This window comes from Oryctolagus cuniculus, chromosome 9 (assembly GCF_051225735.1).
Source record: "Oryctolagus cuniculus isolate XC-2025 breed Fujian yellow rabbit chromosome 9, ASM5122573v1, whole genome shotgun sequence".
NCBI classification, from domain to species: domain Eukaryota; kingdom Metazoa; phylum Chordata; class Mammalia; order Lagomorpha; family Leporidae; genus Oryctolagus; species Oryctolagus cuniculus.
In genome coordinates, this window is record NC_142875.1 from 112527329 (window position 1) to 112540671 (window position 13343).

The 13343-nt window shown below is 40.0% G+C and overlaps 1 protein-coding gene across 24 annotated transcripts in view; it reads left to right on the forward strand.

Moving 5' to 3' along the window:
* ATF7IP (activating transcription factor 7 interacting protein) overlaps positions 1-13343 on the forward strand; it is a 135936-nt gene that overhangs the window by 73964 nt on the left and 48629 nt on the right. For all 24 annotated transcript variants that reach the window (XM_070049417.2, XM_089304623.1, XM_089304624.1 and 21 more), the window contains one exon: positions 178-243. In XM_070049417.2, coding sequence (XP_069905518.2) covers positions 178-243 — 66 coding nt within the window. The remainder of the gene's footprint in view (positions 1-177; positions 244-13343) is intronic.

Below are 13343 nucleotides of genomic sequence, written 5' to 3' on the forward strand. Positions count from 1 at the left end.
TTAAGAGTGCTGCATAATATTTCATACTCTCCAGGTGTATGTTTTAAAGTTAGCGTACTTTAATTCTGCTTTCAGCTGCCTCTGAGGATCCAGTTATTTATAGGGTTTTTGTTAGATATACATTGATTCCTTTTTAATCTTAAAATGCAATTTGTGTTTCATTTTTATTTTTTTCAGGCCAAGATAGCAAGGTTAACCAAACGCTTTGGAGCAGCCAAAGAAGATCTTAAGAAAAGACAAGAAGTAAGAATTTCTATCTGTACATAATTAATATTCACTGATAAGTGATAATCTTAGCAAACAGGAGAAAACTTTTCCTTTATTACAAGTCTGAAACTTGTTTTTTCTTTAAGATTTATTTTTTGGGAAAGCAGAATTAGAGAAATGGAGGGTGAGACAGAGACAGACCTGCTGGTTCACTCCCCAGATAGCCACAACAGCCAGGGATGGACCAGGTTGTAGCCTGGAGCCCAGAACTCCATCTGGGTCTCCGTTGTAGGTAGCATGAGCCCAAGTACTATGGTCACTTCCACTGCTTTCCCAGGTGCATGAGCAGGAAGCTGGATTGGAAGTTGAGATGCTGGGAATTGAGCTGGTATTCATATGGGGTGCTCGTGGTGCAGGCATTGGCCTAAGCTGCTGTGCCACAGTGCTGCTCCCCTGAAATTTGTTTGTACATTATTCATACTTGTGTTATTTCTGGACCTGCATCTCTACAACTAATTCACCTTTTCTAATCATCACTTGCTATTCTCATAGATTGGCATTTATATTCCTGTTTCTTTCATTCTTTATTCCCCATGGAGTCCTATTATTGTAACATACAGGATTAGATTGTCATATTATTGCCTTAAGTGCTTCCCACCCTTTTTTTGAGTATAGAATTAAGTCCAAATATCATAGCATAAATTGTTCCATGTCGTTTTAGAGATTTTAATAATAATTAATAATAATCATTATTCCTATAGGTTTTTCTATAGTGGTACATTTTCATGTTATTATTTGATTTTAAACTAAAATTCCTTTGAAGTAATTATAGATTCACAGGAAGTTGCAAAAATGAGTATGTAAAAGTATATAGTATAGACTATGTAATGTGTGTGTATGCATATGTACATAGATATACACAAATACATAGAATCATATGAACCTGTCTTCTACCAGTGATAAAATCTTACATAACTGTAGTTAATTCAAAATCAGGAAGGTGGTATAGTTTGGTTAGGTAGCTTGCAAACCTTATCAGCCTGCACCAGATCTTACATGAATTCTTTGTGTGGCTTTCCATGCATGTCTGTGTGCATGGTTCTCTGAAGTTTGATCTTGTGTGTAGATTTATGTACCTCTCACCACAGTAAACATGTAGAATTGTTCTGTCACCAGAAAAGGAATCTATTACAGTATCTGTTAGTGGTTTTATCCTTGTTAATTTGTTTTCTTTTTATCTTTTTCACCTTTAACCTCTCTCTTTTTCTGAGCAACTAAAGTTGATTTTAATATTTGCTTTAATAGAGAGTAATTTCCATAATTTTTAAAAAGATTTATGTATTTATTTGAAAGAGTTACACAGAGAGAGAAGGAGAGGCAGAGAGAGGTCTTCCGTCTGCTGGTTCCCTCCCCAACTGGCTGCAACTGCCGGAGCTGCGCCTCTGAAGCCAGGAGCCAGAAAGTTCTGGGTCTCCCACGTGGATGCAGGGGCCCAAGGACTTGGGCCATTTTTTACTGCTTTTCCAGGGCATAGCAGAGAGCTGGACTGGAAGTGGAGCAGCTGGGACTTGAACCAGCACTCAGATGGGACACTGTTACTGCAAATGATGGCTTTACCTGCTACACTATGGCACTGGCCCTCTCCCTACATTTTTATCTGGTTATACTGAGAAATTATTTTCATTGAAACTTCTTTAATGAAGTTTCCAAACTCTATTTCCTTAGTTTTGTTTCTGTGTTATGCTTTTAAAACTGAGCTATTTTATTTCTTATATTCTTATTTGAAACTGAGTATACACTTTTGTGAAGGTAGAGTAACAGAGGGGTGGGTAGAGATCTTCCATCCACTGATCCACTTTCCAAATGTGTGCAACAACTGGGGCTGTGTCAGGCCAAAGTCAGGAGCCTCAGAACTCTCTCTGGATCTCCCACCTAGATGACAGGAACCCAGGTTCTTGGGCCATCACCTGCTGCTTTCCAAAGCACATTAGCAGAAAACTGGATCAGAAGCAGGGTTGCTTGTGACTCTTAACTGGCTCTCCAATAAGGGATACAAACATTCCACGTGATAGTCTAACACTCTACACCACAATACCAACTTCTAAAGTTTTTACATTCAAAAATTTATTTGATATATATGAACCAAACATTTTTCTTTGGAGCTGTTTCTTGTGTTTTGTACAATGTGAATTTCTACTTTTCCCTTTTCACATGCAGTCCATTACGTACTTTTGAGATGTGTTGCATGTCGAATTTATTTTCAAAACTGCTTCCCAGTGCTCATTTATTTACTCAGAGGAGATAGGAGAAACTTAAAGGAATAATATGAAAATGGTAGAATCCTTGAAAAATTTCTGTTTTGGAAGCATAAAAGCAGTATTGAAACAAGGAAAGGTATTACTATGTAGCCCATAAAGATTGTGGGTGATATTTTTTATCCCTCCTAGATATTTCAAGAGTTTTGTGCTTTCTTTTCTTAATTATTACAGAGGTAACTTTAAGGGCACGGAACACACTGATATAATTTTGGTTTTTTAAAAGCATTGACAAAATGTGAGCTCCCATCCATTAGTTCAATCCCCAAATTCCCCAAATGCTTGAAGCCAGGAACTCAATCCAAGTCTCCCATGTGGTTGGTTGAGACCCGTTTCAACTTCTTGAGCCATCACTACTGCTATCGAAGGTCTACATTGGCAGGAAGCTAGAATCAGGAGCAGAGGCAGGATTTGAACCAGGTACTCTTGTAGGGATGAAGGTGTCCCAACTGGTGTCTAAATCACCAGGATAAACAAACCTACATTTTAATTGTTAGTTATCTTAGTGCCTCATCTATTCTTGTTTATGGTTTATTTTCAAATGTCTTGGAAGTTCTGTGCCCTCCAATTCTAGTGCCTCCTATAGTTTTACATCTGTTTCTTGGTAGGTTTTAAAAACAAGAGATAGAAAGGAATTTTTAGTGCTATTGTTCTCCCCCTTATCAAAGTAAGTAAATAAAAACAAAACTTTAAATGCTTTTCTATTATTTAGATTTTGTTCCTTATTCTTATGCTACTAATGAGTTAAAACAAACCTCACTACTTAGGTTTGTCTTAAATTCTAAGGAAGCAGAAAGTCCCCTTAAGACAGTGGGCTACTAAGACCACAATCATAATCTAATTTGTTATGCTGCCTGATAACAACAACTCTGCTTATTGTATATTCTAGTCCATCATATAAAATAATTGCCAAGGTATTTTACAGAATTATTCTGTACTCATATCTTTTTTCTACTTTATTAAATCACATTAAATAGTTTTAAGTTTGAACTACTATAAAGCAGTTTGGTGAAAACAGGGATAGTATATTGTCAAACTTAAAAGCTTTTCTTTAAAACAATTCTAGTCCTTTTCTACACATATCTATGAAATCAATCACTTAATTGGTTTCCAGTTAAATTTTGTGCTAAGTTTAAATCACGAATGTAGGTTTTTGAAATTTTAAGAAGTTTTTCTATTTTTACTTGTGGTAAAAAATGTAAAGATTAGACTCTTAGATACCTGTAGTTTATTATATTCAGTTATTGTGTAATAGATCGCTGAAACTGTTTCATGTTATAAAACAGGACCTCTATATCCATAAAGAAACAATTCTTGCATTATTTTTCACTCAAGACCCTGGCAACCATTACTCCCCTTTATGTTTTCATGATTTTGACTACTGCAGTGAGTTTATATAGATGTGATCCTAAAGTATTTGTCTCCTTATGACTGGCTTAATGAAGAGTCATCATGTTGTCTCATGGGATAGGATTTCCTTCTTTTTTTAGGCTATATAATTTTCCATCATATGCATGCATCACTGTTGTGTTTTTTTGGTTTTTGTTGTTTTTGTCCAGTCACCTGGACATGTGTGATTATTTGGCATAATGCTGCAGTGTATATTGGTGTTCAGAAATATGTTCAAGATTGACAGTTGATCATGTTGTCAGTTCTTTTGAATGTTTATTACCCAGAAGAGGGATTAATGGGTCCTATGGTAATCACTTGTGGATATTTGAAGAACTTCCTTACTGTTTGCCATAGCAGCTACAGCATTTGATGTTATTATCAGAGGTGCACAAGGGCTCCAGGTTCTCCACATTCTTTCCAACATTTGATATTTTCTCGTCCTTAGTGAGCATCCTGATGGATATTAGTTAATACTTAATTGTGGGTTTGAGTTACCTTTCTTCAGTTACTAGTGATGTTGAGCATCTTTTCATATGCTTGTTGTCCACTTGTTTTTTTCGGAGAAATGTCTATCAGGTCTTCTGCCCATTTTTTAATTGGGCTACTTTTTGTGGTTGTTAACCTGTAGGAGTTCTCTGCATTTTCTGAATTACAACCCTTATCAGATATGATTTTAATCATTTTTTGTTTTGTATTCTGTAGGTTTACTTTATATTCTGTTGATTTCTTTGTGCACTGATGTACAGAATTTTTAAAATTATAATACAATAGGTTGTCTAGCTTCCTTTAGTTTTCCGTGATAAAGTATAATATTAAAAAATCAATGGTCAAAACTAATGTCATGAAGCTTTTCTCATGTTTTCTTGTAGGAGTTTTATATTTTATTTCTTTATGTTTAGGTCTAATCAACTTTGCATTAATGTTTATACAAGGTCTACAGATCCAGCTTGATTCTTTAGCATGTGTTTATCCAGTTTTTTTCAACACTGCTATTGAAGGGGCTATCCTTTTTCAACCTTGTGTTCTTGACACATTTGTTGAAGATCTTTTGAGCATATACATGTATTTCTTTCTGGCCTCTCTATTGCATTTCATTGGTTTATATATTTGTTGTTAGCTAGCACCAAACTGTTTATATTACTATGGTTTTGTAATATGTTTTGAAACCAGGATATGTGAAACCTCCAACATTCCTTCATTGCTAAGATTTTTAGGCGAATCCAGATTATTTAAAATTCTCTTTAGACTTCAGGATGATTTTTTCTTGTTTCTGCTATAAAATATGTCACTGTGATTTTGATAAACATTCCATTAAATCTTAAGAATACTTTGGTAGGATGAATATTTTGAGAATATTAAGTCTTCTACATTTGGACACATGTCTTTCATTTCTGTCTTCAATTTTTTTTAAGCTGTTACTTTTCATTTGCATCGCAAATTTTTATTCTTTTTATAAGAACTCAGGAAAAATAAAACTCCAGTTTATTTTTGGGCTAGATTGTTTCACACAAAGATTTAACAGGAAAAAAAAGAGTATCATCAAAAAAGGGGGTAAATATGAAACCTTTTATTTTTGGTCCTTTTAACCATCTCCCAAAAACCAACCACTTAATAGTACAACAAAAATGGAAAGCTCAAATAAGATTTTGTTGCTGCTGTTTCACAAGGTCTTTTATTTCACCTTTGAGATTATAATGAATGTGGCCAAGTCAGAAGTAGGTCAGAGAATGCTCCCAAGCTGCTTTTGGTCACATTGTTAAAATGGCTGACTCCTAACAAGATGTGTAAAAATATAAACTGTAAATCAAAAGTTCAAACGTTTTCCTTTTCAAAGTAACCCCCCCCTCCTTTTTTTGACAGGCAGCGTGGACAGTGAGAGAGACACACACAGAGAGAAAGGTCTTCCTTTGTCGTTGGTTCACTCTCCAATGGCCGCTGTGGCAGGCGCACCGCGCTGATCCGAAGGCAGGAGGCAGGTGCTTCTCCTGGTCTCCCATGGGGTGCAGGGCCCAAGCACTTGGGCCATCCTCCACTGCACTCCCGGGCCACAGCAGAGAACTGGACTGGAAGAGGGGCAACCGGGACAGAATCCCGGCGCCCCGACCGGGACTAGAACCCGGAGTCCTGGTGCCGCAGGCGGAGGATTATCCTAGTGAGCCGCGGGGCGGATTCAAAGTACTTTAAAAGAGAAAAAGCAGGGCCTGGCTCTAGGCATTGCAAATTCACATGTAGGTCGGGTGGTAGAGAGTGGTGTGGTCTGCAGGTGGCGCTGTCGGCGGAGGGTGGGCGGCTTCTGTGCTCCAAGGTGAGCACCTCCTATTTCGAGACAGGAAGTGGGGTGTGACAATGGCACAACGGCCATATTTGTTTGTTGGTTGAAGCTCACTTTCCCTCTTTGCCGACTGGCCGTCCTGGTCAGCTTCCTCTTCAGCCTAAACTCCATTTTCCTGTGGCTGTCCCGTTCTCATTTTCATCACCATTCTCTTCCTCTCCATCTCCCCCTTACTAAACCCTTCTCTTCCTCCTCCTCCTCGCCACCTTTTTCATCTACTTCATTGTCCACTTCCTGCTTCCTTTCTCCTCGTGGTTCCCGTCAGCAGTGGGCGTCTCTCAACTTCTTTCTCCTTGAAGCCCTCGGCTGGCGTCCAGGGCCGCGACTGGCGTCCAGGGCCGCGTCTGACGCGGTGGCGCACGCCGGCGGTGCTGGGCTGCAGATTTGAAAGCGAGCCAGAGTTCGGGGACTCGGGCCATAAAGCTGCCCGAGTCTGCGGTGTCAGCGTCAGCGTCGGTGTGTGCGTCGGCGGCGAGGAGCATGGAGCCGGAGCCGGAGCCGGAGCTGGAGCCAGGGACTGTGCCAAGACGGCTTTTCACAGCAGCCAGTGGGGACACTGTACAGTCTTTTTTTCTTCCTTTTTTGGGTCTACCTCTAAGTATTGTATTCTTTTTGACGTTTTCCTTTTCGTATTATTGCTAAGTGTATAGAGATGCAGCTGGTTTTTGCAGTTTGACTTTGTGTCTAGCAGCTTTGCCGAATTTGTTTATTCTGAGAATTTTTGGTGCCATCTCCAGAGTTTTCAGTACATAAGATGGTGTTGTTTGCAAACAGATAATTTTACCTCTGCCTTTCTGCTTTCCGTGCCGTGCGTTCTTCGTTGTTGCTTTATCGTTCTGGTAGGACCTCGAGTACTGGATTGAATGGAAACGGCGAGAGTGGGCATGGGTGTGTGTTCGTAATCTACGAGGATAAGATGTTCAGTTTGTCAACACTGAGTATGGTGTTAACTATGGCTTTTGATAGATGGCGTGTGTTAAATTGAGGTAGTTTTCTTCTATTCGTAGTTTGATAGCGTTCGTATCAGGAAGGGATGTTGAATTTTATGATTCCTCTTCTATGTCATTTGAGATAACCGTGAAGTTTTTTTTCCCCTTTCTACTAATGTTTTATGTTACGTTAATTGATCCTCATGCATTGAGCCATTCTTGCATTCCATGGTGTTATTCGTGGTTATAATCTTTTAATTTAATGTTAATTCTGCTTCTTTCTAATTACTTACGGATTTTCAATATATTTATTTTTTTAACAGGTAGAAATACCTTACATCCTTAGAACACTTCCCAGATAACCCAACAGCAGGTCTGGGCCTGGTTGTAGCCAGGAGCCAGAACTCCATCTGGGTTTCCCACCTGGATAGCAGGATCCCAAGCACTCCAACCACCTTCATTTGCTCTTCCCGGCACATTAGCAAGAAGCGGTATGGGAAGTGGAGATGTTAGGATGGAACCAGGGCTGATTTCAAATTCTGATGTTGCAGGTCCCCTGAAATTTGTTTTCTTACTATTCACTTCTCTGTGCTATTTCTGGACCTGCATCTCTAGAACTAATTCGACCTTTTGTTATCACTTAACTGCTCTCATATTTCAGCATTTATATTTTGTGTTTCAGATTATGACATTCTTTTGAAAATCTTTATTTATTTGAGAACCAGAGACAATCAGATCTCCCATGCACTGGTTCACTCCTCAAAAGCAAGAACACCTGGACTGGGTGCCAATTCTTGGTCTCCCACATGGGTGTCAGATACTCAAGTATTTCTCCATGCCCTCCTGCCTTCCATGGTACACATTAGTAGGGAGCTGGAATCAAGAATGGAGCTAGATCTCAAATCCAGACACTGTGATGCACAATGCATTTGTACAAAATGGCATCATAATGGTTATAGAAAATATCATCCCTGATTAAGACATTCTTGAAGCTGTAATTTGTTACATTTTTAGAATCTGCTTTACCGTGTTTGTTTCTTTTTACATTTTTGCCATCGTCCTACTGTCATCTTTTCCCCTAAAGAATTTTAATATTTCACTGCTTTTGGTATTCCTATTCTCTTCCTTTCTTCCCTATGTACTCTGTTGTCTGTTACTGTAATATACAGAATTAGATTGTCAGTTTATTATTTTAAGCATTTTCAGGTTTTGTTTATGTTTTGCTTTGTTTATTATAGCATCCCCTAGTGGTAAAATGTTTACTTTTTTAAGATTTTTTCCTTTTTTATTTGAAAGGTAGAGATAGAGAGTGGGGGAGGGGGAGAGAGCAAGAGAGATCAATTGATCTTCCATCCACTGGTTCACTGGTCAAATGGATACAATGGGCATGGCTGGGCCTGGCTGGAGCTAGGAGTTAGGAGCTTCCTCTGGATCTCCTCCATGGGTGAAGGAGACAAAGCACTTTGTCCATCTTCCGCTGCTTTCCTATTTTCATTAGCAGGGAGCTGGATCAGACATAGAACAGCTATTAGGTGAATTGGCTTCCATATGGCATACGGACGCTGCAGGTAGAGGCTTAACCTTCTACACTGCAGTGCCAGCCCCTGGTAAAATGTTACATAACTGTAGTACAATATCAAAACCAAGAAAATGGTACGATGTTGTTAGGTAGTTTACATGCCTTATCAGCCAGCACCAGGTTGAACATGAATTAATTGTTTATGCATGTCCTTGCATGTTCTTTGCAGTTTGGTTTATATGTAGATATGTACCATCCACTGCATTCAAAATGTAGAACTGTTCTGTCTCCAGAATGGGAATCCATTGTGCCATCTGTTAATGATTTTGCCATCTGTTGATGGCTTTATCCTCCTTAGTTTGTTTTCTGTGTCACTTTTTAATCTTTTTCAGATTTTTTTTCTTGAGCAACAGTTGATTTTAATGTTTGTTTTATAAATACTGACCTCCCTACATTTTCATCCGATTATACTCAGATTTTTTCCATTGAAACTTCTTCAATGGTATGATTATCAGCTTCCAAACTGTACTTTAGATTTCTTTGTTATGCTTTTAAAACTGAGCTATTTTATTTCATATGTTTTTGTTTGAAACTGAGTATATACTTGTTCTTTTTTGAAAGGTGGGATAACTGTGGGGCAGGATCTTCCATTTACTGATCACTCACCAAATGTCTGCAACTACTGGGACTGTGCCAGGCCAAAGCCTGGGGTACAAAACTCCATCTGAATCTCCCACCAGGGTAGCAGGAATCCAGGTTCTTAGGCCATTACCTGCCGCCTTCCAAAGCATATTAGCAGGAAAAGGAGGGTAGTTGGGACTCTTAAATGGCAGGCCCTCTGAGAAGGGATGTAAATATCCCAAACGATAGTCTCATACTCTGTACACAGTGTCCACCCAGAAAGTTTTTACTTTGAGAAATTTATTTGCTGTGTGTGATCCTGGAGCTGTTTCTTTTGTGTTTCATACAATGTGGATTTCTACTTTTCCCTTTTTACATGCAGTCCAATGCGTACTTCTGAAATGTATTGCATGTTGAATTCTCAAAACTGCTTCCCAGTGCGTATTTATTTACTCAGAGGAACTAGGAGAAACTTTAAGGAATAAATAAGAAAATATTACAGTCCTCGAAAAGTTTCTGTTTTGGAAGCATAAAAGCAGTATTGGAAACAAGGAAAGATATTACTATCTTTCTTAGTGCTTAGTTTCCTAGTCCATAAAGATGGGGGTGATTGATTTCATTGGTTTCGGTGGGTGTTGCTCTAGAAAAATGTTACAGTGGTCTAGAATAGTTCAAGGTTTGTGCCTGCCTTCATTAGCTTGTGGTTACAGCCATCTTCCACCAATTCTTTTTTTTTTTTTTTTTTTAAGATTTATTTATTTATTTGAAAGGCAGAGGCAGAGAGAAGTTTTCCATCCGCTAGTTCATTCCCCAAATGTCTGCAGCTGCCAGAGATGCAGTGAACCGAAGCCAGGAGCCAGGAGCTTCTTCCTGGTCTCCCATGTGGGTGCAGGGCCCAAGCACTTGGGCCATCTTCTGCTTTCCCAGACCATAGCAGAGAGCTGGACTGGAAGTAGAGATGCCAGGTGGGATTCCTGGATTTTGTTGCTGCTGTTTCACAAGATCTTTTATTTCACCTTTGAGATTATAATGAATGTGGCCAAGTCACAGGTCAAGTCAGAAGTAGGTCAGAGAGTGTTCCCAAGCTGCTTTTGGTCACATCATTAAAATGACTGACTCCTAACAAGATGTGCAAAAATATAAACTGTAAATCAAAAGTACAAACGTTTTCCTTTTCAAAGTACTTTAAAAGAGAAAAAGCAGGGCCTGGCTCTAGGCATTGCAAATTCACATATAGGTCAGATGGTAGAGAGTGGTGTGGTCTGCAGGTGGCGCTGTCGGCGGAGGGTGGGCGGCTTCTGTGCTCCAAGGTGAGCACCTCCTATTTCGAGACAGGAAGTGGGGTGTGACAATGGCACAACGGCCATATTTGTTTGTTGGTTGAAGCTCACTTTCCCTCTTTGCCGACTGGCCGTCCTGGTCAGCTTCCTCTTCAGCCTAAACTCCATTTTCCTGTGGCTGTCCCGTTCTCATTTTCATCACCATTCTCTTCCTCTCCATCTCCCCCTTACTAAACCCTTCTCTTCCTCCTCCTCCTCGCCACCTTTTTCATCTACTTCATTGTCCACTTCCTGCTTCCTTTCTCCTCGTGGTTCCCGTCAGCAGTGGGCGTCTCTCAACTTCTTTCTCCTTGAAGCCCTCGGCTGGCGTCCAGGGCCGCGACTGGCGTCCAGGGCCGCGTCTGACGCGGTGGCGCACGCCGGCGGTGCTGGGCTGCAGATTTGAAAGCGAGCCAGAGTTCGGGGACTCGGGCCATAAAGCTGCCCGAGTCTGCGGTGTCAGCGTCAGCGTCGGTGTGTGCGTCGGCGGCGAGGAGCATGGAGCCGGAGCCGGAGCCGGAGCTGGAGCCAGGGACTGTGCCAAGACGGCTTTTCACAGCAGCCAGTGGGGACACTGTACAGTCTTTTTTTCTTCCTTTTTTGGGTTTACCTCTAAGTATTGTATTCTTTTTGACGTTTTCCTTTTCGTATTATTGCTAAGTGTATAGAGATGCAGCTGGTTTTTGCAGTTTGACTTTGTGTCTAGCAGCTTTGCCGAATTTGTTTATTCTGAGAATTTTTGGTGCCATCTCCAGAGTTTTCAGTACATAAGATGGTGTTGTTTGCAAACAGATAATTTTACCTCTGCCTTTCTGCTTTCCGTGCCGTGCGTTCTTCGTTGTTGCTTTATCGTTCTGGTAGGACCTCGAGTACTGGATTGAATGGAAACGGCGAGAGTGGGCATGGGTGTGTGTTCGTAATCTACGAGGATAAGATGTTCAGTTTGTCAACACTGAGTATGGTGTTAACTATGGCTTTTGATAGATGGCGTGTGTTAAATTGAGGTAGTTTTCTTCTATTCGTAGTTTGATAGCGTTCGTATCAGGAAGGGATGTTGAATTTTATGATTCCTCTTCTATGTCATTTGAGATAACCGTGAAGTTTTTTTTCCCCTTTCTACTAATGTTTTATGTTACGTTAATTGATCCTCATGCATTGAGCCATTCTTGCATTCCATGGTGTTATTCGTGGTTATAATCTTTTAATTTAATGTTAATTCTGCTTCTTTCTAATTACTTACGGATTTTCAATATATTTATTTTTTTAACAGGTAGAAATACCTTACATCCTTAGAACACTTCCCAGATAACCCAACAGCAGGTCTGGGCCTGGTTGTAGCCAGGAGCCAGAACTCCATCTGGGTTTCCCACCTGGATAGCAGGATCCCAAGCACTCCAACCACCTTCATTTGCTCTTCCCGGCACATTAGCAAGAAGCGGTATGGGAAGTGGAGATGTTAGGATGGAACCAGGGCTGATTTCAAATTCTGATGTTGCAGGTCCCCTGAAATTTGTTTTCTTACTATTCACTTCTCTGTGCTATTTCTGGACCTGCATCTCTAGAACTAATTCGACCTTTTGTTATCACTTAACTGCTCTCATATTTCAGCATTTATATTTTGTGTTTCAGATTATGACATTCTTTTGAAAATCTTTATTTATTTGAGAACCAGAGACAATCAGATCTCCCATGCACTGGTTCACTCCTCAAAAGCCAAGAACACCTGGACTGGGTGCCAATTCTTGGTCTCCCACATGGGTGTCAGATACTCAAGTATTTCTCCATGCCCTCCTGCCTTCCATGGTACACATTAGTAGGGAGCTGGAATCAAGAATGGAGCTAGATCTCAAATCCAGACACTGTGATGCACAATGCATTTGTACAAAATGGCATCATAATGGTTATAGAAAATATCATCCCTGATTAAGACATTCTTGAAGCTGTAATTTGTTACATTTTTAGAATCTGCTTTACCGTGTTTGTTTCTTTTTACATTTTTGCCATCGTCCTACTGTCATCTTTTCCCCTAAAGAATTTTAATATTTCACTGCTTTTGGTATTCCTATTCTCTTCCTTTCTTCCCTATGTACTCTGTTGTCTGTTACTGTAATATACAGAATTAGATTGCAGTTTATTATTTTAAGCATTTTCAGGTTTTGTTTATGTTTTGCTTTGTTTATTATAGCATCCCCTAGTGGTAAAATGTTTACTTTTTTAAGATTTTTTCCTTTTTTATTTGAAAGGTAGAGATAGAGAGTGGGGGAGGGGGAGAGAGCAAGAGAGATCAATTGATCTTCCATCCACTGGTTCACTGGTCAAATGGATACAATGGGCATGGCTGGGCCTGGCTGGAGCTAGGAGTTAGGAGCTTCCTCTGGATCTCCTCCATGGGTGAAGGAGACAAAGCACTTTGTCCATCTTCCGCTGCTTTCCTATTTTCATTAGCAGGGAGCTGGATCAGACATAGAACAGCTATTAGGTGAATTGGCTTCCATATGGCATACGGACGCTGCAGGTAGAGGCTTAACCTTCTACACTGCAGTGCCAGCCCCTGGTAAAATGTTATATAACTGTAGTACAATATCAAAACCAAGAAAATGGTACGATGTTGTTAGGTAGTTTACATGCCTTATCAGCCAGCACCAGGTTGAACATGAATTAATTGTTTATGCATGTCCTTGCATGTTCTTTGCAGTTTGGTTTATATGT